General features: G+C 32.3%; 4 protein-coding genes and 2 long non-coding RNA genes across 6 annotated transcripts; 2 read left to right on the top strand and 4 right to left on the bottom strand.

Moving 5' to 3' along the window:
* Window positions 1–45: 45 nt before the first annotated feature.
* Window positions 46–2,251, bottom strand: LOC17883831 (GTP-binding protein BRASSINAZOLE INSENSITIVE PALE GREEN 2, chloroplastic). The gene is made up of 3 exons (XM_006287263.2): window positions 990–2,251; window positions 732–899; window positions 46–525 (listed from the first exon to the last, which is right to left on the bottom strand). The coding sequence occupies exons 1-3, from the start codon at window positions 2,205–2,207 to the stop codon at window positions 121–123; spliced, it is 1,791 nt and encodes a 596-aa protein (XP_006287325.1). The 5' UTR covers window positions 2,208–2,251; the 3' UTR covers window positions 46–120.
* Window positions 2,252–5,283: 3,032 nt separating this feature from the next.
* LOC111830172 lies at window positions 5,284–6,751 on the top strand. Its single transcript, XR_002833540.1, has 3 exons — window positions 5,284–5,583; window positions 6,157–6,269; window positions 6,707–6,751. It is a non-coding gene; the product is annotated as an uncharacterized LOC111830172 (long non-coding RNA).
* Window positions 6,752–10,288: 3,537 nt separating this feature from the next.
* LOC17882872 (nucleolin 2) lies at window positions 10,289–11,180 on the top strand. Its single transcript, XM_023780336.1, has 4 exons — window positions 10,289–10,339; window positions 10,416–10,630; window positions 10,715–10,963; window positions 11,094–11,180. Exons 1-4 carry the CDS (start codon window positions 10,289–10,291, stop codon window positions 11,131–11,133), a joined length of 555 nt encoding a protein of 184 aa, XP_023636104.1. The 3' UTR covers window positions 11,134–11,180.
* A 1,752-nt stretch (window positions 11,181–12,932) lies between these two features.
* LOC17881815 (polyadenylate-binding protein-interacting protein 12) lies at window positions 12,933–15,320 on the bottom strand. The gene is made up of 9 exons (XM_023781488.1): window positions 14,814–15,320; window positions 14,540–14,650; window positions 14,398–14,442; window positions 14,241–14,313; window positions 14,037–14,149; window positions 13,881–13,940; window positions 13,678–13,794; window positions 13,457–13,518; window positions 12,933–13,363 (listed from the first exon to the last, which is right to left on the bottom strand). The coding sequence occupies exons 1-9, from the start codon at window positions 15,195–15,197 to the stop codon at window positions 13,303–13,305; spliced, it is 1,026 nt and encodes a 341-aa protein (XP_023637256.1). The 5' UTR covers window positions 15,198–15,320; the 3' UTR covers window positions 12,933–13,302.
* A 4,685-nt stretch (window positions 15,321–20,005) lies between these two features.
* Window positions 20,006–20,703, bottom strand: LOC17882163 (putative defensin-like protein 169). Its single transcript, XM_023780006.1, has 2 exons — window positions 20,652–20,703; window positions 20,006–20,311 (listed from the first exon to the last, which is right to left on the bottom strand). The coding sequence occupies exons 1-2, from the start codon at window positions 20,701–20,703 to the stop codon at window positions 20,106–20,108; spliced, it is 258 nt and encodes an 85-aa protein (XP_023635774.1). The 3' UTR covers window positions 20,006–20,105.
* An 840-nt stretch (window positions 20,704–21,543) lies between these two features.
* LOC17884056 lies at window positions 21,544–25,701 on the bottom strand. Its single transcript, XR_002833195.1, has 3 exons — window positions 25,586–25,701; window positions 25,460–25,523; window positions 21,544–21,937 (listed from the first exon to the last, which is right to left on the bottom strand). It is a non-coding gene; the product is annotated as an uncharacterized LOC17884056 (long non-coding RNA).
* Window positions 25,702–25,908: the final 207 nt, after the last annotated feature.

The following is a 25,908-nucleotide window of genomic DNA, read 5'->3' as shown; positions in this document are numbered from 1 at the left end:
ATTGGTGCTAATGAACCTTTTCTGTGAATGAAATAAGCTTTGAAGAAGAAAGAAACTATCAATCTTGGTGGGATTCACAGAATGTGTAATTTCAAGAAAAATATAACTAGCTTATAAGAGTTACATTGTTGGTATGATATCTGAAGGCGGTGACACCTCGCGGTTATTTTCTTTGTCGGACACAGAATCGGAAGAAGACTTGTTGGGTTTCCGTTTCTTCTGTGCTTCCTCCTTGTGAATTTGATTGAAGTTTCGATCAGCTTTGGCGACGATCTTGGAGACTGTGAAACCATAGTCTTCAAAAGTGTGTGCTCGTTGCGGGAGTAAGGAGTCACGGCAGAAGACATCAATCCCCTCGTAAGTCCATACACCTAAAATCGCTTCTCCTTTGAGTCCTATCGCAAACCAACCGAGACCTGAAACAGCAATATCTACTGAACTCGTGTCCCAACTGCTTCCACTCACTCGGAATTCCTTTCTAACCCATTTTCCTAACTCTTCGACACGCTTCTCTCCAATTGGAGGCTTCATTAAGAATCAAAATGTACAAAAGGTTAAGACTTGTATCAAAGGCATTGTTCAAATCAAGCTTTGATCCTAACTACTCCAAGTTAGTTACAATTTGATATTTATCTACAAATCCAAATGGTCCTCAAGTTATGTAATCTTAATGGTGTTATCCAGAAATTCATCATATTTCTATCTACAACTGAAAAAGGCTAGAGCTTTACCTGCAATCGACAACCGAAATGGTCCTCAAGTGTTTTGTAAGCGTTCTCCTTCTTCCCCATGTGAAGTGGAACATAAGGAGATGCCCAAACTGTTACATATAGAGAATCGACAGACGTTTCATCAATGTCAAGTCTCATTAACCCACCTATGTGAACGGTATAGCCTTCCTGCAAAAAAGGAACAATCCAGTTAAACAATCCCACTTTCGTCACTTGTAATCCAAAAGCCAACAACACATTCAATCTATTGAACCAAACCTTGATCCTGTAAGTCCTTGGTTTAAGCTCCTTACTGATATGAACAAGTTTCTGCTCCTCTCTCGTAAGCCTTGTAGTGATCTGATGCGGATTCAACAATCCCGGAGTATCAAACAACTTAGCCTCAAAAGGCAAAACACCTTCAATCCTAATTATCCCCAAAGTAGTACCCGGCACAGGAGCCTCAGTCAAATGCCAAACTTTCCTACCAACCACCTTCCCAACCGCATTAATCAACGTACTTTTCCCAGCGTTCTGCGACCCAACAGCCCAAACATGTCCTCTCTTCCCAGCCATAGCAGCCACATCTTCAACCAAATCCTTAACCCCCCAATTCTTAACAGGACTAACGAAATGCAGCTTAGTAATCTTACTTAACCCACCTTCACGAGCTCTTTGTCTAACCCAATGTTCAAACCTAGTGGGAGACAACGAACTCGGTAACAAATCAATCTTAGTCACAACAACAACAACTCTAGGTACATTTCCTGATTTCCCTTCTTTCCAAGCCATATTGTTCTCATCAATAGTTCTAGACACAAGCTTAGCTACTCTCTTTGGGAAAGAACCATCAACATCAGAAGCATCAACAACCATCAACACAACAGTTCTAGCACCAGAAGCTGAACCTAGTCTCCTCCCAACAGTATGATCAAAATCAAAATCAGGAAGAAGATTCTCCAAAGTTGGATCTTTAACTCTCCCGTAATGTCTAAGTGAATGACACCTAGCACACACCAATGGTCTAACATCTTCTTGATCTGTTTTTTCATCTTCAGGGTTTAAGTCAGAACTGTTGCTAGGTTCTATGATAAACCCTCGTTTGATTGAATCGATAAATTCAGGTTCTTGAGAGATGGGTACGAGGTCTCGAAGATTCAAATCGTTCCTCTGTTTCTCTATCGATGGTTTGATGAAGAAACCTGGGTGTTTTGGGTTTGAGTTTTGCATATGAACTCCACAACCTGGGCAAACGGAGATGGTGATTGAAGTTGTATCATTGTAATTACCATCTCTGTTTAGCTGAAGGACATTGGAGTTAGATGAATAGAAACGAAGAAGTGGCGATTTTGATGTAGTGTTGAAGTGAGGGGGATTGAGAAATGAAGGAGAAGGGTTTGTGTTGCTTCGTATGGAAGATTTGAAGGAGGAGAGAGGAAGAGCTAATAAAGGTTTAAGCTTTGATGATGAAAGCTCTCGAGCTGCTTTAGAAAGCATTTCACTGTGATGGTGGACGACGATGATGAAGAGACGAGTGAGTAATTAAAATTTAGGGCTTTGGTTTCTATGGGGAGGAGGAGGAAGACGAGTGTGTTTAGTTTTTGGAATTTGCAAATAGGTACCTGTACTATTCATGTTTTGTAAGTTAAGTACTCATATTATTGTTTGTGTTACCAAAATTTTACACTGTATTAAACAAAACAAAAAAACTTTAAATCAATGGTGCACAAATTTGCAACATTTTGATATTTTAAGGTTTATTTGAAATCAAAATCGAGTTGTTTTGTATCGATACATCAAAATGTTGTAAAACACAAACAGTCAACAAGAAGATTCATTACTACTATCTGAGTTGTAAAAAGAAGATTTATTTTTGAACATCTAAATTAGACTTTTTTGGCACGTAAATGTCTGTTAATAACCATACTAGTCCATCCAAATTTGCTAGAGATAAACTAGCTCAAAAACTTATGGAAATGAAAATGCCCATATAGTTTTCTTTTTAATGACGTAACTGTCATTATTTTTTTTATTTTTTTTTACTTAATACATATTTATGCTAGGTTGTGTAGTTACTTGACCTTAAATCAACACCATAACTCTATCACAAATATGGCTTTTCATTTTTTAAATTTCTTACGTTTGTTATTTTTATTTCTATTCTTATGCTAAGCTACTTATACCACTATGGTCCAAAACATTTCTAAAATTTTCTTGTTTTTTAATTGACTCTTTCAAACAAAAGTTGTTCCAATAATAAAAAAAGGTTTGTTCCCACTATTATTCATTGTTGAAGCGTACACAAAAATGTACATCACTAGTTTTTTTTTTACGTTACAATTTTTTAAAAAAAATACCATTTCATTAAAATTTTTTTGTTATTCTATTTGAACAATGTTATTATTCTTTATAACTAATTATTTTAAATTTGTGATAGATATTGCATCTAATACATCAAAAATTTGTTACCAGTTGTTTTAAGAAAATGTTAATTCATATTTATACAGCAAACTCACTACATCAAATTGTCGTTTATACTTTATACCACATAATTTTTACTGCAAATTACGGCTTTGATTGGTAACATGCTTTACCATTGAGTTAAGTTGAGTTATGGACTTAACTAAAAGATTATTCAAAAATGTTACCAATCAATAATGGCTCCTGGTAACATGAGTTATCGAACTTGAGTTGCAGTAAATATTATAATTTGATGTAACTTGCAGTAAATAACATTTTTATTAGTTTTATCAATGTGTGTTTTATTAGATCATGAGATCCCTCATACATCTTGTTAGATAGCTTCTTTCCATCTTCTTTGTCTAGCGTCTTCTTCTCTGACTAGAAAATCAAAAGATAGCTTCCCGCAACAACTATATATATTTTTTGTTGATAAGAAAATATGAAAGATATAGATTTTGATACCACAAAATGTGGTCCGGATCAAAACTGAAAAAGATGATAAAAATAGGGTTTGATACCACAAGTGTGGCCTGGATCAAAACCAAGATAGATAGTGGACGAAGGTTGCTATTGATACCACAAAGTGGTCTGGATCAAAAGCGAGATGAAGGCTCTGATACCAATTTTTAGGTCCCAACCAAGAGCTTATAAGAACAATAAACTTTAAACATTTTTCTCCATATATTTCATTATAAGATGTTGTGAGTATTTATACATGTTAAGGGCCCGCTATGATCCTAGAATATAGGAGATAGACATGAATCAAAGATTTAATATAATCTACCCAAAACCACTAACAACAATAAGATCACAAATGATATTCTCATATCACAAATGATATTCTCATCGTTTCAACCCTTATCTTAGTTGATACCAGTATACTTCGATTTATGTTCTCATCAATACATTTGTGCAGCTCCTACAAATTAACTGCCACCATAATTAGATTATTATTTATTATACATCTATCTAACATGAATGGATATGTTTGTAAAATTTATAATATGTGTACCTTTGAGGTAAGACATGGTGGGTCTAGAGTTGTGTTGAGCCACTGAGGGTCCAACGATAAGGCCCGGGTTAACCGATATCATGTTAACCATACGGTCCATGGCTAATGCCCAAGCTGCCTTCTTAGATTGTGTCTTCGCAAGAGCATACCATAGCTGCACATATACCCGCCGCCACACACACAAGTTTGTTAAAAAAAGAAAACTTTATATTCATCCTAAAACCTTTTTAAAAAGCTAATTAATTTTTGATCTCTTTAATATGTTATAGAGAGATTACAAGAGAAGTGATCATAAGACTATAAAAACAACTCACATTGTAACAGAACACAACGTTACAGTTGTTAACGGAAACAGAGTATGCTTTGGTAATCTAACACATCAACATCATAAACCTCTAATCCCTCTTCTGTAGCTTCCATGTCTCTGATCTTCTCTTTAACCATACTCTCCCCTATTACCAAAATCCTAATTAGAAAGACATTAAAAAAAAAAAAAAAAAAAATCAACCTCTTTGAGACTTGGTGTTGATGTTCTTCTTCTATATATAAAAGTCTCTATTTTCCCAAAAACAAGACTTCTTTGAGAGGTTTTGATGTTTTATTTTCTCAAAAACAAGACTTCGTTGAGAGGTCTTGATGTTCTATTTTCCCAACAACAGCATCACTTACATATAGAATGTCTTAAGACCTATGAACAACAACAAAGTTGAAATCATTTTTATGAGTAAACAAATCATTTAAATTGGTCTTTATTGTATTGATGGGGTGATTTATTGTTTTTATTCAATTCATTTTGTGTTATAAATTGTATTGCTTTATTAAGATTAATCTCATAAAAGAAAAAAAAAAGACAGTTGTAATAATATTTTGTGACCGTTGTGCTGAAGAAAACAACATAAACAAAACCTCTTATTAATTTCCTTAATTAAACTCATATTTCATATGACCGTTACGTTGTTGTGATTGATATTTCAATTTCCTTTTCTTTCTTTTAAACCTCTAAATTAATTAATTTGCTTATAAAATTAAAAATACTAAATTCTCGTTCTTTTCCTTGATCGAGAGAAATCAAAATTATATATTTCTCACCACTTCCTTCTTCTTCGAAACCCTAAAACCAAAACTAAGTCAATCTCCTTTGTTCATTCTATGATTCATCTTCCATGAAAAAGTTTCTACTTTTAGATTTCCTCTCGATCGATTTGTTGTTGTGACTTGTGAGATACGGTTTCTATGATCTAGGGTTAGATATGAAGCAGAGCGATCAAACGTGGCTGTCGAAGCTTTTGGTTCCTCTTCTTCTTCTTCTTCGTCTCTCTCTCTCTCTCTCTCTCTCTCTCTGTTTTGGTTACTCTTCGTGTTCATGGTGGTGCTCTTGCTTCCTCTTTCTCCTTCAAGGTACACTGCTCTGTTTCTTTGGATCTCACTCTTTTTGTTCATATCTGTCTCGATATGGTCTTGTTGTTGTTGATCTCTTGTGTCTTAGGTTTTATTATATCAATCATCTTAAAAGATTTGGTATCAATCTCCTTTTGGAACTAGAAAGATTTTGTATAGTGCTTAATTGGTTTGATTTGCGTTGTTTTATTAAACTTATTACTGAATCTCATGTTGAATTGTGTTTGCTTCCCGACCATATGGTATCACGTGTCTGCAACAACATACATAACTCAATTTCATAGTCGTTATATCCTTATAGGAGCTGTTGGTTCATCAATCATCTTAACATTTATGATTCACGGTATTGTTTATATTCAACTCTTTGGTTTTGTAATGAGTATTAATAGTTCTATGTCTCCTTTGTATCTCCCTTTTTTATATGTATTTTGAGTTCCTCTTTTTTGGCTAACTAATAATACAAATCCATTGATTTGCAGAAAGGTTTCAGACCCTTGATAAGAGCTGTTGGTTCTACTTCTCTGTTGTTGTTCTCTTGGTTTTTGATTTTGGTTAATTATATTGTCTTTGCAGGTCACTATGATGTTCTCTCTTACTATGAAGATTTGATCAATAGAACTTCCTCACAGTTATCAAAAAGAAGAAGGATCATGTAGCATCAGACCATTACAACATTTATAACTGAGGTATGTATACTGCTTTACTCATTTGATTTGTGAGTTTCATTGCATTGGTTTATTAGATTACTATACTGAGTTTATTAATTTTGCTTCCTGTGCCACATAGAATTACGTGTCTGCAACATACAGAACTCAATCTCATAGTCATCATATATGCATATACGTTTAGAATGATGCAATGCAAGCCATTTGAGATCCAACCTTGTTCGTGTAAATGATTTTGTTTGTTGAGCGTGACTGTAGTTTTTGAGTTGTGTAGCTCTCAAGTATCTAGATTAGTGTGTCTTTGTGTACGTTAGGGTGTGTGTTTGATGTGTAAGAGTCGCAGAAGAAAAAAAAAAAGGATGATGGAGAGAAAAATTATCTTTTGATGTTTATGTTGATTTCTAAATGTTCTCTCCACTCTGCAATTTTGATGGTGAAATTCAACACTTTTGTTTCAGGGTGAATACTCATCAAGGTTCGATGGTACTTCAGATTTCACTGGTATATTTTAACTTTTCTAACTTTTAAAAACTAAAAATAAATTAAGAACAATTGATCTAACGTTTAAAATTAAAAATAAATCAAGAACAATTCATCTAACTTTTTTAATTAAAAAAAAATTAGGAACAATTCATCTAACTTTTTAAAAATAAAAATAAATTAAGAACAACTGATCTAAATTTTTAAAATTAAAAAAAAAAACTGATTTAGATATTAAAATAAAATATACATTAAAAAAAGATTTTATGTTTTCCATTTCTATTTTTTCTGATTTAGACTAAAACTCAAGAGTTTTTAAAATCAGATTTCAAGTAAAGTTTAATTTTTAATATATAAAAATATTCTTTTTCGGGTTAAAATCTAAGTGTTAAAATTAAATACGTTGAAAACAAACCGGTCCGAGCATCCAGTCCTTTTGTGGTCCGTCAGTGGTGTATAAGTTCAACATGTTTTCACGTATTGTAAATTTAACACTTAGGTTTTAAGGTTTTTTATAATTAATATTTTAAGTAAAGTTGTGAAGTTTAACAAAAATGTTTTTATTTTAAAAAATTTTAGGTGTTAAATTAAAGTACGTTGAAATCAAGCTAGACTCAGAAAATTTCTATTTATCTCGAAAAATTAAAAATCGATAGGGAATGATTTTCATCTTTCTCATATTATATCATATTTCTCGTGGTATGTCTTCTCCAACCCTGTGGTCAGCTTTTTCTACTTATTCTCCAAAAAGAAAAAAAAAATCGATGGCTCTTTTTATCTCTTATTTCTCGTAGGATAAATATGAAAGCGGATACGTTGACTCAAAAAATTTGTACCATACCGCATCACTTTTGTAAACAATATTTCTTTTCCCAATTGGATTGCAAATCACTATATTTTCTCGGGGAAAAAAGGTTTTCAAAATTGCCAGACCGGTAGCTTCATTAACATCCAAAATGTTTTTGATAGAGACAGATCACTAATCTTCATCAACATCCAAAAACGGAAATTGGTAGCTTCGATGATGACATATTTAGTTTCATCTTCCATTAGAGTGACTGATTTCTTCTTCACAATTTATCTCTTTATCACTATATTACCATACAAAACAAAAAAAAAAACAAACTAAATTGACGTGAAATACATCCATCCGTCGTCATTTTTTTTATCCACAAGTTTTTGATTAGTATTATAATATATTAATCACAGTTTGAAACCTAATACTCGTCAAGATCTGTCTTTACAATGCATTTGGATAATCACGTAATTTGTCTTTATATTGTTTGCGCGATTCTTAGTCATGACTAATAAACATCACAACGTGCAGAAAGACAAGTGTGGATAAACCCACTACAACAAAAATGTGTGGATCGTAATCGTATGAGTGGTCTAATATATCCATACTCATCATTTATAACATGTTTAGTATAATAGAAAATATAGTACCCAATTGATAAATCTCATTCATCAAAAGTTAGCTATACACACACATTGATAAAACTAATAAAAAAAATTCCTATAACATAGCAAATTAAAAAAAATTCCTTCAAAAAATTTAGTTTTATTATTGATTGGTAACATTTTTGAATAATCTTTGAGTTAAGTCCATAACTCAACTTAACTCAACGGTAAACCATGTTACCAATCAAAGCCAATAAATCTAATTTTTTGAAGTTGAGTTTGAGTTACATTGTGTTATGCTTGAATTACAAATTTGAGTTATGTCCTTTGTAAAATTGCTAACTCAAAAGATTATGCAATATCATGAAAAATTCTATGTGGTAGAGTTGAAGTATCTATTTATTTCATTTTAATTTTTTTTTAAACTTATTATTTAATTAAAAACGAAATTTCAGTTATTAATAGAAGAATTTATTTATATTCTGTTTTCAGTAAATTCATATATCAATAAAACAATTACTTTTACTATTTTATTTTATTTAATATTTTGTTCTTCAATATTTTCATAAACTACTTATATGTTGCCAAATTATTAATTTTATTTTTAATTTGAAATGAAAATAGATATAAATCTAAATATGATATATAAGACCGTAAATATTAGGGATATATTTTTTTTTTAATTTGCTATGTTACAGGAAAATTTGATTAACTTTTTATATATTAAAATTAATTTTATAATTGATATATTTTAAATTTATATATTTCCGTAAGTTAATTAAATATAATCATTGATAATTATAATAATCAATTATATTAAATTAAACTTATTTAATGAACATCATACTGCAACATCTACTACAAAAATGTCACCCGTCAATGATTTTTGTAAGATTAATAAATTATATTTCTACAGCGATTCACTAAATCAAACCGCTATTTTTACCACATAATATTTACTGCAAGTTACATCAAATCATAATATTTACTGCAACTCAAATTCGATAACTCATGTTACCAGACGGAGCCTACATCGAATCGTAATACTTACTGCAACTTGATTTTGATAACTCGTGTTACCAGTCGGAACATATACTAGAGTTATAATAATATTGTAAGTTTGTCGTCAATGCTAGGTTTTAGACATAATATAAAATATTTTTAAGGGATTTTGCCTCATGGTTCGCTCTAACTAAACCCTAGTTCATATTTTCTTTCCTTAACTCCACCATACAAGTATGTACTGTGATGATAGAGATTCGATATACAACTCTATCAGCAGGCACTAACTCTATCAAATTTACGCTATTCTAGTCAGCGTAACTCTATCATCACTACAAGTAAATCTACCATAACTTGTACAAGTCTACCATCAAGTGTGAGATCTCACAAATACTGTTTGACCACTATAATTCTACCACCACTGCAGTTAAGTCTGCTGTCTAACTCTATCATCCTGTTAACTCTCCCGCCACTATCATCAACTCTGTCAGGAAACTATATCGCTCCCATAACTCTAACTATCTTTTGGTCCTAAATCTACCGCCAGTACCATTAATCCATTACCCTTTTTGATAATTCTATAGTTGAGCCAACTCTACCGCCATTACAAGTAACTATACTCGGTAACTCTGTTATTTCAATCAATCTACCACTACTACAAGTATCTCTAACTTACAACTCTCTGTAATATCATATTCTCTACTACAAAACTCTATAATCCTCCTTAAGTCTACCATAACTAAATTGGTAGACTTATCGGTTGGCGTAAGTTTTTTCCACCAAAATATGCTCTCTCTTTCCAACGTGGTATTTCTTTTTAATGGCATCAGCCGTAATTACGTTTATTCTTGTAAATGGTTCAGAAGGACAAAACATCCATTTTTTATTATTTTTCTCCCATCCAAACCAGTAATAAACAATGTGTTAGTTTCGTAAACCACCCTCTTAATAATTGTTTTTGATGACAAATAGTTGATAAAGAGAATACAAAAAGGTGGGCTTATCACCGTTACAAAGTGGAAGAAAAATTCAGCCCACATAATTCTAGCCAGAATAAAAAGGATTACAAATATAAGTTATCTAGGGTTTGTCGTCTCTCTCTCCTCTATCTATCGAAACCTAGTCGTCGCTCTTGTCTTTTGATCTCATACTTTTCCATGGATAAAGATAAGTGGCTCAAGGAATGCTCTGCATCCACCACTACCAATGTATACTTTTCTTCCTTATATGGCTCTCTTCTTTACCCAAATAAATAAATAAGTATTGATATTGTTTTGTCTATAGGAGAAAGAAACGACAAATAAAAAGGTGGAACCAAAGTGCTGTTTTGAAACTACTGGTGCCAAGGGAAACAATGACGAGACCATTTTGGTTAGGGGATTTGATTGTTCCTTCCCCAGGGATGATATCAAGAGCTCACTGGAAAAACACTTCGGTTCATGTGGAAAGATCACAAGGGTTTTTGTTCCCGTAGAGTGCCACACCAATTCTCCCTTAGGGTTTGTGACCTTTGTGACAAAACTCAAAAGTTAACATGCAGACAAGACACGACTGACTTTTCTTTTTTCTCTTTTTTTTTGCAGATTTGCTTTCATTAATCTGTTAGGTGGTCAAGAGGGTCAAGAGAAGGCGCTGCTACTCGATGGTAGTTACTTGGGAGGGTTGAAGCTTGAAGTTGTGCTGGCTAGTCATAGAGAAGAAGAATACTATTGCTATCCTAACTTTAAGGGTTGTAAACGTTGTTGTATGGCTAGGTACCAGCTCCCAATGAAAGATTTCTTGAAAGATTTTTGTGCAACTAGTGGTGGTCGTCTATATCGTATACCAGCCAGGTACACTAATTTGTTCTTAACTATTGAATTTTGATAACAAAGGAAACTAGTCATCATTACTTTGTGGTTGTTTTTGCTGCAGTGCGTTAAACTCCCCTAGTGCTGTTACATGGCGTGAAGGGGATGATAGTGATAGTGATGAAGAAGCAATGGTGACCAACCACAGCTAGTATTGCTACTCCTATCGACTACCTACATCAAATATTTTATGTTCATGTGTGTTTTAACTTGAAAATGAAAACTTAAGATCATATCATGATACATGTTATGATAACTTATAAAAATCAAACTACATGTTATAAAGTCGACTTAGTGCGTTGGTTGACCGAGTTGTTTGGTTGTCAAATGCGTTTTGGAACTCCATGAACTTCTCAATACGAGTTATTGAAAAAAGAGTCCGAATCTAAACCTATTAGGATTTGCGTTTAGGTTTGGATCCGACATGCACCTGGATCCTTTATTCCACCTGACAACCTTTGTTTGATTCGAGTATAATGTTGATTGTTGAACCAGTTTTATTTCCAACCTTTCTTGGTTAACTGTTAGTAAGCCTCATGACTAGCCAACGGTGTAAAACAAACTCAATGATGATTAAACTGTAGGATTGGTTTGACAGGCAGGCCTACGAGAACATTGAACTTTCAAATTTAGGACGGAAAAACATGAACTTTCGAAATGTCAACGTTGAACTTCATGAACTTTTGTAAAACGAAAACGTTTCAAAAGTTACTAAAACGACGTTGTTTTGGTTCTGACTGTGTTATCACTTTTCTTAATGGCAAATTAACGCCGTGCTTAAATAACCCAGTCAACAAAACTTGATCATTTTATCAAAAAGTCAAACCAAACATTATGATTTAATTGACATTTTGAAAATGCATGCTTTCCGTCCTAAATTTAAAAATTCAAACTTCTTTTTTTTTGACATTTTCCCCTTTTTATTTCTATAGTTTTAGCTTATTAATTAGAAAAATAATTTATTTCGTATATTTCGTTTATAATGTAAAAATAGCAAACTAATACTCTTTAAGAAAAAAAAATAAAACTACTATATAATTATATTTGTATAAAAAAAAGATAGCCTAGGATAATTATAAAAGTTTTACAACAGTTTTGACCTTTTTGTTTGGTTGGAAAAGTACAAAAGGTGTCAAAGCTAATACAGAGATGAGCCGCAACGTGCCACCACATCTCTCGAAAAGCGCAAAGTTTGATTAACTCAACTCAACTACTGTTGTGTAAGTTCAACGAGCCACCACATACTCTTGACGTGTGATACTTTTCAAATTACAGTTTTATCCTCTGATAACAAAATTACAATATTATCCTTTTTAACCCATCCGATTAAAAATGGCAACTCTGACTTGTTTTGAGTCACATTGACCAGTTCAACATTTGACTGATGATATTAATGTGTTCACTGATTAAAAGGAGAAAAAAAAAAACAGGTGAAACTTTAAAGATAAACAAAACAAAATATTCCTTATTTTTGGTCAAATTAAAACAAAAAATTTCTATTCTAAATTTAGATATTTGTGAAACATAAAATTTTGAAATATCTAAGCATTTGGGAATATATATAAAACATTAAGGTAAAACAATGAATTTCAAGATTCCTCTTTTATTTCTTTGTTAAATTTATAAATTCTTCTAATAGTTCTATTGTATATATTTTTTTGACGACGACTTTTGATTCTTGACGTTAACATGACAATATAAAATCTACAAAAAAAAATAAGACTAAAATCCTCAAGCTTCCATATTTCTTTTGTTACAAATTTTATACACCTAATTTTTTTGTTAATAACTTTAAATTGTTTTTAATAATTCTCATTTAATTATATTTCTGACAAAACATGATTCTCGTTTCCTAATTTAAAAGTGAAAACAGAAACTGACTTTTTCAACTAGTAACACAGACTAATATGTACCTAACACTTTTCTTGATTAAATAAAAAAAGAGAAAGACTTAAGCACAAAAGCAAGTTTCTAATAACTTCAGGGGGTAAAAAGTAAATATAAATAACTAAAAGCTCCCATTAAAAACAGAGACAAATCTTCAGAAGCCTCAGTGTTTTTACTCTTCTTGCTCTCTCTGTGTAAACTTCTAAACGTAGGAACCCAAATCGAAGAAAGAAAAAAAAAACAAACTCTCCCTAAGAGATTTACCCGAACGATCCCAAAAGCAAAACGCAACAGAAGCAACATCAAGCTTCCCAGAGCATTACATAAGGGGGAAAAGAGAAAACAAAAGACCAGAAGAAGTTTCTCAGACTTGAACATTCTTTACATGTCTGTGAGGAGCAGAAATATTATATAAACCTTGTAGCTAAAACGGGTTAATGCATTGGATGTCGCGGGATAGCACGGGAACGAACAGGTGTCTTCGATGGACTCACCCTGCATAATCCAAACCATCAAAGTTAAGATTAATGTTCAGATTCATGATCAATTTAATAAAGAATGTTCTAAGAGTTGGTTTGTTCTTTGGACCTTATTGGTAAGGAACCAAGAAGGACGCCGCTGCAGTTGAGAGCCGCTATTGCACTGTCCGCCTGTAGAAGAGTAAAAAGAGTTAAATACTTTGAAGCTTAATCTATTGAATACAACAGTAAGAGGATGTGCATTTGAACAAGTTTTTGTGGACATTTCATACACTTTCTTATCTGACAATGCAAGTTTGAAAGAAAGGGATAACAGAAGCATCTACTTACCATGACAAACTCCACGAAACCGATGCGAGTTGGATGTTGATAATCTCCCAGCAGCCTCAGACGGTACACTTCTCCACACATAGACTCAAAAAAGAGTTTGATGTCCGCCTGAGTGAGCTGTTGAAAAGTGAAACTAATCAAAGTAAGCTACTTTGACTTTCAGAATAGCTCAGCATAAGGAAACCAAACTGAGAAAAACTCACCTTCTTGTCGATGTTAGTGCAGTAGATAGTTCTCGCACACATCTCACGTTCATCTTCACTCTAAAAAACCAAAACAAGACTACAAATCAACAATCTTGAGTCTAAAAAAACCATAACTTTACACTCAGAATGTGACGAAACACCATAAAATCTCACCCTCGGCAAGAATGTTGGATTAACCGGTGCTATAGCTGTTTTGGAAGGCATAACCTTCACAGGATAGAAACCCAACATAGTCCCAGACAAGTTCAGCGCAGCCCTTGCACCCACTACAAGTACCAAAAATGACAAAAACCATAAACCAAAACCATTCACAAGCATTATCCCAAAAACAGATAACATAACAGAAACTAATGATACCTTCATCAGTGAACTCAATGAAAGCAAACCGAAGTACTGAGTTAGGGTCACCACAAATACGACAGTCAACTACCTAAATAACCAAATATATATAGTCAACACCATAACACACCACAAAACAAAGATCGGAGTTTTATACATTAGAAGTTACTTAAACCTGTCCAAAGCCGATAAACAAACCAGCAAGTTGCTCCTCAGTGACCTTTAAACACCAAAGAGTAAGTAAGATAGAATAAGTTAAAAGAAAATACAGAGAAGATCAAGAACTACTAAAGAAAAGGTGAAGACTTTTATAAAACCTGTTGGTCAATATCAGAAACATAGACAGTTCTTCTAATGATCTCTTCACGCTGAGCCAAACTTGTCCTAGGATTCATTCTCCTCTTCCCTTGTTGTCCGAACGACTTCTTCTGATTTTCCAAATCAAATCATTTTACACAAAAAGGTGAGATTTTTATAACTTATAAACACATAAACAAGAAACAGAGAAACCAAATTCGAAAAATTAATCAAAAACCCTAAAGATTAAATTGTATAATACAAACCCCAAAAGTCATAGAGAAGAGCTCTTACCCTTCGAAAGCCACCGTCTTCGTTAACGGGGAAGTTTCCGTTTCCGGCAACACCAAAACCATTGTTAACGGCGAAGTAGCCACCGTTAAAACCATTAACAACAGGTTTAGTAAGAGAAGGAGGAACAAACTCTTCAGCCATGGGGTTAAGCTTAGATAAGAGCTCATGAAGCTCTCTCATATCACGTTTAAAGCTCTCTCCTTTATCGGATCTCGCCACGTGAACTCCGATCTCGCCACCGTTGATTCCATTTCCACCGTGATCGTTGTTTTTAGAAGAGACTCCTGATTCTTGACTGGTGACGGAAGACGGCGGCGACGGCGAGATCAAACCACCAGCTTCAACCACCGTAGTATTAGCCCCGACGCTCTCAACCACCGCCATGATCAAAGAAATCAAACAGAACCCAGATATAAAAATCGGATTTTTTTTTGAGAAACGATCAAAAGTAAAGAGATTTGATGAAGAAGAAGAAAATGAAAAAGGGAACAGTAGCTATAAGAAGAGCCACCAAGAAAGAGAAGAGAGAAGAAAGAAGAAGAAGAGGACAAAAGAGTAATTAACCAAAAGGATTAGATCAGAAAACATTAGCGAGATTAAAAAAGCCCAAATCTGAGTTTAATGTGTTTAATTGTTGTACCGTGGTGAAAAGGTAAAAAGCAATCGGTAAAGTTGAAGATCACGTCTTTGCAAGCTTCGGCCAGAGCTAGATCTTAGCTAAACTGTATCTACAAACTGACAAACTCTAATATTTATCCAAAGTTTTGTGGTATTATATATTTTTGCCATTATAACCAAAACAAATCATATACTTTCTACATTATTAACTGACATTTTTTAAATAGATTTTATATATATTAAAAAAATATTTAAAAATTTGATTATAATTACATCATTTTTTTGTGAGTTACCGTCTATTTTATAAATTTAAACCAATATTATTTAGTTAGAAATTTGCAAATTTTAATTAATAATACATAGAAAATTAGAAAAACAATCTTTTTTTAAAAAAAAATTTCTAGAAAAACATCAATTACAAACGAAATGAGTATCTATTTGACGAAAAAGTCATATATTTATTTATGACACCAATATAAAAAAATTTAATTAAGAGAGAATAAATATTTTAGTTACATTTTTGCATATTAACAAAAAACAAATTAACTAAAATAAGTAATTTACAAGTTTCCATTATAGTAAACAAATACTAGTAGTTGAGAGTTGGGATTAACGTAAGATATGGAGATTGGCGACTAATAAAACAACACATGGCACAAAAGGAATGCATATAATTTTCAGATTTGTATAATAATGTTTTTCTTAAACAATACGCTTTAACAATTACCATCGATATGATTCATCAATTAAACAGTACAATATACCTAAGAGTCTACTAAGACCACCAATGATTATATAGTCTCTTTTTATATTTCGTTTATCGTATTTGATTTGAATTTAGGAACAATTCAAGTCATACTTCTAGCTTTGTGAGTTAGGGTAATCGAACCGAACCAAACCAGTTAATTTAGTTTTACTGTATTTGTTTAATTTGGTTATTTCAATTTAATCTAAAATTAACCGTACAAAAAACCAGTTTGGTTTGGGTTTCGGTTTACTTTTGTTACTAAAATTCTACATAATTGAACCATTTTTTAGTAATCTCCGGTTAACATCGATAAATCCAGTTCGGATTGTATATATTTTGGTTTAAATTCGGTTTAATTTTGATATTTTAAATAAAAACGGGTAACCGATCACCAAACCGAGAACAATTTTGATATTTTTAATAAAAACGAGTAACCGATCACCGAACCAAGAATATAACACAAATCCTAATCCCACCAAATTAAACCGAAAAACCAAAAAGTCGGTTTGGGTCAGTTCAGTACAAGCCTACAAGGGTTGGGGCAAAACCGCAGGGCTACTTACTTCAATCAAGTATTCTGAGTTATGTCATTGATGTCTCATCGTACTACGTGACATTAATAACTTTTAGAAACCTCAAACCTTAACGATAATAGAGTTTGCGTATTTTGTTTGTTCCTACAGTTTTTTGTAGTTTTCAAACTTTGCAAAACATAATCCAACTGGTTATGTAACAATGTTTATTTTTTTCTTGCAGCAATCCGATAAAGTGATACACAACTACACTATGATAGAAACAAGACCGGGTAGAAAAGGTTTATGCACACGACGATCACAAGACATGTTGACTACAAGCCAATAACAACCGTTTACTACAAATTCTGGTCCTTAGTTTATGTGTTTTAGATATTTGTGTATGTGTGTGGTATTTTGTAAGCTTATATTTAAGCTAAATCTATATGATTGAAGACGTAATTAAGTAAGTTCAACTAGAATCGAGTTTATATACAAATCCACTATAAAATTTGTCAATGCAAATCTTATTTTATATACAACACAACTATGGTTATCATTCTTTTAAAGATAGTATTAAGCACAACGTTCTTGACTACAACAAGAAAAGTATTATCGACAAGTCTCGTAATCTTGTTCGATGGGACAATGCCATATATACAACTTCGTACATCTAAATACGTGTGTGACAGTGTGAGTTGTTCTACTATGGTCTCATCGTAAGTAAAAAGCACGAACACAATTCTAAACTCCTCTAACACACAAATCTTCACATTAATTTAGGGTTTTCATTAAACAACCAAAGTAATCTTGGTCCAATGATAAAGTGAAATAATTCTCGTCATATGGGTTCGAGTAGCATTAGTCACCCGAATTCGAACTATTTAACCTAGTTATTTTGGACTCTATGATTAGTGTTTGGGTTCACAAAGCCTTTAGAATTAGTGAATCAAGACTTGTAAAAAAAAAAAAAAGCATGAGTCAAATGTATAACATTTACTATTTCATGGAAAATGCCAACATTTGATCTTTCTTGTGTTTAGCATTTTGGTTAAATGAATCACTTTACTATTATTCTTTCATTTTTTTTAATAATTCGTACATAATTTACTTTTTTCATAAATCCAACTACTAAGAATCAATTCTTTTTTCCTTTTTCTGAAAAAAAAAAGACAACTAAAGAATCAAAATTTTGTAAAAGTAGAATGAACCCTCATAAGGATAAACATGAGTTAAACTAAAAAAGAAAAAACATCACTTGTCGACAAAACAATGACAATGACATTACAAGTTTCAGAACTATCCGATGACTCTCTCACTCATTATTACATCAGAAGATTATTACCGGTGTAGCCTTAACCACCACATTCGTACGGTGGTCGAAGCAGTTACCAAACTTACCAGTTCCATCACCAGCTTTACAGCTATAGAGATATGCTTAAAGCTCCTTTGTTTTTTTTTGTCTCTCTTAGAACTAGAAGAATAAATTAGAGAGACAGATTCTTATGTCATCCTAATTAATATGAGGTTTCGTTTTCCCAAATCATACGGTTTAATTTTCGCAAAAAAGACAATGTATATATATATATGGTGTAAAATTTTAGATAGAGAAATATGTGACATTTACACCCAAAAAAAATAAAAATTAGATAGCGAAATATCCTTATAAAAATACAATAAACAAGATTAAGCTAAATGGTTCAAAAGTACTAGTATTAAATTAATTACATATATAGATGTGAGATCTGAGACTCCTTCTTAAACTTTTAGCTTATGGTATATATTTTTTGATAAAACTTAATTTAGTGGTATATATGAAAAATTCCCAATAAAAAACTTAGAAAATAATTCATCAGTTAGGTAATTTATTGGGGATAATTTTGCAAATATATTTAGGGGTGTATTCAAAGTTTAATTTTAAGAGACTTTTGTGGAATTTATAAATCCAGTGTTATTCAAACATGAATTTTAAAAAATCTCATAAAATCCAATGTTATGAATTAATGATTTCAAAATCCACTGTTATTAAAAACAATTTGTGGATTTGATTTTTAATGATTTTGAAGTATTTGAGAGGATTTTCCTAGTTAAACATACATAAATCCAAATCTCATGGTTTTAGGTGAGATTTGAAAGGATTGTACAAAATCATATGAACTTCCTTAAAATTATTTAAAAACTCAAGAAAACTCAAATCACTTCTAATTATACTTTGAATACACCCCTTTAGTTTTGTTTTGGTACTTTTGTATATATTCTATGAAATAATTATTTTTGGAAAAAGCTGAAATTATACTACATTTTTGTTTATTTTATCCACCCAATAGCTACCAAATTCTTGTCTTGTAGTATTATTTTCTGGAAATCGAATCGAACTAGACATTTTAGTTTCCTAGCACCACCAAAATACCAAATCTCATTTATGTTTTGTCTTTTCTCCTTTGAAAGTTATTTGAACTGAATGTAAAATTCAGAATCAAATTATTTAGAAGAGGAGCAAAGAGTTTTTGTAAGAGACTTGTTTATGTTATGGTGTTTCCTATGGGATGGGAGCAAACCATTGGCTGAGTCCATTATCGTATGCATGGTTGCCCTTGTTCTGGATAGAACTGAACCGGTTTCCAATGACGACCCGGTTAAGTGGTGGATTGATTTGGAAAACCCTAGGCTCGACTTTTAAACTCTAGGACCCTTGCATCAGAAGTTCACCAATATTTTGTCTGAAATCAGAAGACCCTTGACATGGACTAAGTTTTGGTGTTCAAGAAAATGGGCTTTCTTGGTCCTTGGTTAAGGAGTCTTTGATTGTAAACAGTTATATATTGGCTCTTAGCAATTTTTATTTTTCTTTTTGGATCATTAGCTAGGCTGTGGGTTGGGTATATCTTTTCATTTTGTCATATAAATTCTGAAATCTGTCATTACTACTTTAAATGAGAATGTAAGTGTTCTCTTAGCAAGGTTAGTCGACGATCTATGTATGTAACATCGTTTAATTTGTAAATTTATACTCTATGAAGGTTTTAATAAACTCAAGCCAACATATAACCGTATTTTTTTATTCTTGTCAACAACCGATATATAACCTTGTAAAATCAAAATTCAAAGGTATGCTATTAGTTTACAGATAATATTCAAATTTAAGTTGATTTGTTTTTGTTAGCTTTCATTAGGTGGTAGATTCTGATTAGATAAAATGAAAGGAAGTCTCCTAGAAATGAGCCCCAAGTACATTGCTGTCATAATTTGGTAATACATAACACTAATACAAGTCACTAGACCATAAAATCAACAAATACTATATGTGTTTACTTTATTATAAGAGACATTAAATATATTGTAATGAGTTTTGGAGAAATAAGGAAACAACAAAATGATTTTTATTTGTAAACAAATAATTTCATTCATTATTAGCTATCTGCAACGCCAAGTGCATAAACATCTATTACTAGATGTGCAAGTACCAACTGTCGCTTGTCCTTTAACTTGAAACTGACGAGTGTTCTTACACCTAATGTTACATCGGTCTTGGTTACATTTACCGGGTTTTTGGTCAGGTAGCTGAGTAGCGCACCAACCATCTGTTGGGCTCCTGGGTGTTTTTTCTAATCCTGTTACTATTATACATAAACCATGAAACATTAGTTTTAAACAAAAAAATTGAAAAAGATATATAGTTTTTAAAGCGATTAAAAAATTTATAACAGATATCAAATGTATTTTTTAAAATAGTGAAAATAGTGAAATTGCATCTAGCACAGGAAAAATTACTGAAAATTAATTATGAAAATAAATAGTGAAAATTAATTATGAAACAAATGATATAAAAAATATTTAAATGATATGTAAAACTAATAATATTGTATTTAAAATGACCAATTAAATGATAACATATAACAATGATTATAAATTTGTTCAAAAAAGAAAAAAACAATGATTATAAATCAAAATACAAATCTAGCACAGAAATGACGAGAAGAATTAGAATGGTAAATGAGAATGATTTTTTCATTATTGACGATATAAATAAATACTTTTTTTTTCTTCTTCAAAAATTGATTGTTTATTTGAAAATGAAAAGAAAGGAAAAAAGAGCATCTATATATAAGAAGTTTAAAATATATCACACTATAACATATCTATTTTAAGCTATCGATCTCCTTTAATTGCGATTTAGTTTGCTTAATTATCTGAGACTGTCAAAGCATGAGACTCGTTCTTTTTGACAAAACTATTTCCTAATATATCTATAGCCAGTAAAATTCATATAATACATATTTATATGAGAGTATATTAAACAAAAAGTGAATCTAGCTATCGATAGGCAAATGAACATGCCCACCATCTTTTTCATAGTGGAGTTGTGGATCTATTAATCCAAACGGAACGTGGCAGCTCGTTAAAGCAGTAAACTGGGTTAACAAATCTTGTGTGCGTTCCTCTTTGCTGTTTCAAAAGATAAAGTGACGATCTTCTCTGCTCTTTCATTTCATCATAAGATCACTTTTAATCGACAAGAATCACTCATGTTTCTCGTTGGAGATAACAATTTAACACACCAACTTCAAACAAGTTAAATAGACTTTTTACTACGTGCACCTTAGAAGGCCCTTTTGTAAACCAAAATTGTTTCTAATGTAATTTGACTTTGTTATTTTAATTGTTTATCACTTTATATTTAAAATCACATTATTTGTATAAAACTTAAAATCAAATGTTTAACTCGTTTTTAATCCTTATTTATCAAAACAATTCAAGAAAATTATATGCATTAAACCAATAAATATTACAAAAGAATCAATATTATAATCAGAAACCGATAAATACCTAGTTTATCAAAGATGTGAGCAACTGAGTAAAACTAAACCAAGCTTTAACTAAATCGAATTTTGCGTTTCTACAAATTAAGTCTTATGCTTGGTGACAATAAGACGAATTATAGAAAATAATTTAACAACATTTGTGTTATAAAAAGTGACAGGAGACTTTTGTATTGGACCATTCTTTTTCCATTCATCTTCACACTGGCGCACATATTCCACACCACCTTGTGCAGCTAAGTGAGCTCTGTATGCAAGCACTTTTTGTTGTCCAGTTTCATAAGCTTCTTGGAACAAACCTGACGCTAATCCGTAGTTTCTTTCGCAAATTTTGATCCGTTCTTTCCCAATCGGACCACTAAATCGATTTCGGACTTTGCTGATATGTTTGGCTGCGTTGGTCACTTGAGTTTTACACTGAGAAAACTGATAACAACGAACTCTCTATATCAGAAAACAAGAATGAAGCATGTTTCTTATATATCTAATCAACATTTTACTCAAAATTTAATTAACTTTTCACTATTCTAAATATAGAATGAACATTTTGAGTATTTTTTGTAACCATCCACATTGTTACCGCGATTAAAAGCATATCTAATCAACATTTTACTCAAAATTTAATTAACTTTTCACAATTCTAAATATAGAATGAACATTTTAAGTATTTTTTTGTAACCATCCACATTGTTACCGCGATTAAAAGCACGTCGTTTAGATCGCGTGCGGCTGATATACGTTTGTCCGATCCAATATATTTCAAGCAAAAGTTGACATCACTTGTCCCTTTGCAAAATGCTTGCACGTCTTTAGCAAGCATCGCATTTACGACCGGAAACGCAATAAGCTCAAATACTAATAACAATGACAAGAGGAAAGTTATGTGTTTGATGACAATAGTTTTGGCCATGATGAGGAAAAACAAAATGTGTTTTGGTATTTTTTTTTGTTTTCTTTTTCGCATATTTTCAAGTCTACTTATGATGGATGATATTGAAAAGCTATAAACAGTATTTACTAAATTAGGAAATTTTAAGAATTTGAATGGAAGAAGATTATTAAACTCATAACGATTCCAAAATTAGTAAAATTTATTGGAGTTAACGAGAGTAACGCTACGTTTCTTAAGACACTAGATACCAAAAAGAAGAACGTGTAGTAACCTATCTATTATATAAAACAAGAATCATCATAACAAAATCACTCTTATAGCTCTAATATGCTTAGTCATCGTCTACCTCTTTACTCTACATGCATGTACGTATAGTATTTTCTCATTGTATATATATCAAAGTGTTGGTTTGTGTATATTTGAATCAATGTGTATTGTAACGTAGAGGTGGGGGAATAATAGAGAATGGAGAGATACAATGGGTATATCTTTTCATTTTGTCATATCAATTATGAAATATATCATTACTACTTTAGATGATAATGTAAGTGTTCTCTTAGCAAGGTTAGTCGACTATCGATGTATGTAAAATCGTTTAATTTGTAAATTTATACTCTATGAAGCTCTTAACAAACTTAAAACTGACATATAAGACCATGTGCATCGGTTTAATTCGTCTCCTAAATTTTTTTTAATTTTCATTAAAACAGAAAAAAAAATCACCAATCGCGCGCCGCCACGTGTCAGTTGAGCCCGCGAATAATGAAGAAAGAAGCGCATGACCGTAGCGATTTTGGAAACGTCCTTCATTTCTTTCTTTTTTGATTTTTTTTTTTTTAAAATGGGTGGGACGGCGACAAAGAACGTCGTTGCATATGCCCTAACCTTTTTATTTTTGTCAACATCCAACATAAAACCTTGTAAAATAAAAATTCAGTGGTATACTATTAGTGTTTTTAATATAGATGATATTCAAAATTTTATTTTATTTGTTTTTGTTAGCTTTCATTAGGTGGTAGATTCTGATTAGATAATATGAAAGAAAGTCTCCTGGAAATGATCCCCAAGTACATTGCTGTCAAGTGTACATGGCAAAGATGATTTACTCATTCTTTGTTGTCTGCAGAGGCTGGACTGTTAATGCCTACCACCATTGTTGGTGGATAAACGTCTTAAAATTACTCTTGACATACACAACGAGGAAGCAATTCCACATGGGAATTTAAAATCAACTAATATTCTCCTGAAACCTCCTGAACTCACTGCCTACCTAACATATTACAGTCTTCACCGGTTAATGACACCAGAAGCCACATCAGAGCAAGTCTTGAATGCAGCCGCTCTTGGCTACTGCCCTCTAGAGTTTGCCAGCTGAGTAAACCATACCCTTCTCTGAAAAGCGATGTGTTTTCCTTTTGGGGTCATTTTGTTAGAGCTTCTAACAGGAGAAGTGTCAGGAGATATATAGTTTGCAGTGATCCAGGGGTTGTTGAACTCACAGAATGGGTTCTACTGCTTGTGGGACAAAACCGTGCGGCTGAGTGTTTTGATCCATCCATTATTGAGTCGCAGAGCTCAAGGAGTGCCTCTGAGCTGTATCTCACCAGCACCAGAAAGGCCAGACATGAAGTTAGTCTATCAGGAGCTCTCCAGAATTGTACTCAAGAGGAAAAACTAGAAGACCTTTCTTTGTGAATGTCGCTGTAAAAAATTGCCTTCTTGGATTCATTTTGTTCTATGAATCTCTTTTTTTGTTTTCTTTTAGCAGAAAATGAAACTGTAAATCTAAATACAATTGTCCCCAACTAGTTTGGAGACAATAGGATTAACATATATAACATTGTTGTAACTTGTAAGTCAGTCTCAAGTAAAGATACTCGTTTGGCTTAGGGTATAGTTACAGCAAAACCTAGAAGGCTTAAACTCAAGCTCAACAAGCAGTGAAGACAAAGACATGTTAGACAAATACAAAACATATTAACTACAGACAAAGCAACTCAAGATCAGCTTTAAAGTCTTGGACAACAAACAAATCATAAAAACGCAAACATAGATGAACAAAGACAAGCAGTGAAGACAAAGACATGTTAAACAAAGCAAAATATATTAACTACAGATAAAGCAAATCATAGATGAGCACCAAAGGCTCATCTAAGCTTTAACAGATCCAAGAATCATCTTTGGATTCTATAAAAGTTATCTTCTTAACACCTTAAAAGATGTTATGAAGAGAGGGTTTCAAAACAGAAACTTGTAATGAGTAAGAAGAGAGTCATCTAGTAGGAGCTAGACTAGAGTGAGATACTAGATCAGATCTAGAAAAAGGGTTATAATGCTACACTCTCCAAGAAACCCAACAAAACCACCTTCCTCTATCTTGTCTAGTCAGACAAACACATTAGATCAGAAGTGATCAAAGCTTGTAAAACAGAAGTGATTCTGAGAAGGTGGAAGCATTTTTGCATCACTATAGCTGTTGCTTCCCACAGTAATGGACCAATGTTTGAAGTGAAGATCAAGACACTAAAGTTGTTTGATTATGCAAAAAGATTCAATCTTTAGTATATAATGTCTGAAAACATTACCTGACAACAAAACAGAGCTAGGAACCGAGCCGATCATGGGTAACCTTGTCTAGGCTTAAATCATAAGAAATTTTGAACCAAACTAGTAATTCATACAACACAAACAAGACTCGTCTATATCTAAAGATCATGTTCTGATCCTATAAAACCCTAATACAAAGATCAAATTCTACCAACCCAAATACGACGATCGATTTGGGAAAAATCAAAGTTGTTTGATTATGCAAATAGATTCGATCTTTAGTATAGAATGTCTAAAACAAGACCTGACAACAAAACAGAGCTTTTGAAAAGCTCTGTTTTGATTATGCAAAGCTTGTCTATGTCTTAAAAAGATCATGTTCTGATCCTATAAAAAAAATCATCTTTTAAAGAACCCTAAAACGAAGAGCCATTGAATCAGATTCCTAATTTATTAACAATCGATTCCAAAACCCATAAAGAAAAATCAAAGCTTTACGAAAGACTTACCGCACAAGAAAGAAACGTTGAGAGATTTGACTCTGTTTCTGGTACGATCTCTCTTTCTCGTGTTCTGTATTCACAATCAAATTTGGGAACCCATAAAGAAAAATCAAAGCTTTACCAAAGACTTACCTCAGAGGAGAAGAAACGTTGTGGAAGACTCTGTTTCTGCTTCTGCTTTCATCTCTCTTGTATTCGAAAGAAACGTTATGATTGTTTGATTTGTTTCCTCGGAGATGAATTTGAACTTGGGGAAGGTGAAGAAGAATGAAGATAGATTTTGGAGTTTCTGAATTTATAGACGGCGCAGATTGCTTTCTAACCGTTGTACATGTTTAACGGCTCTATCACGCAAAGCCATTTTTGAAACCCTTCATTTATTTTACTTATTTGATAATAATTAACTAAACTAAGCATATATTTTCTTCTATTAAAACAAGGTTATGGAAAAAAGT

Source organism: Capsella rubella, unplaced genomic scaffold (genome assembly GCF_000375325.1).
Source record: "Capsella rubella cultivar Monte Gargano unplaced genomic scaffold, Caprub1_0 scaffold_6, whole genome shotgun sequence".
NCBI classification, from domain to species: Eukaryota; Viridiplantae; Streptophyta; class Magnoliopsida; order Brassicales; family Brassicaceae; genus Capsella; species Capsella rubella.
This window is presented reverse-complemented; position numbering and strand designations above follow the sequence as displayed.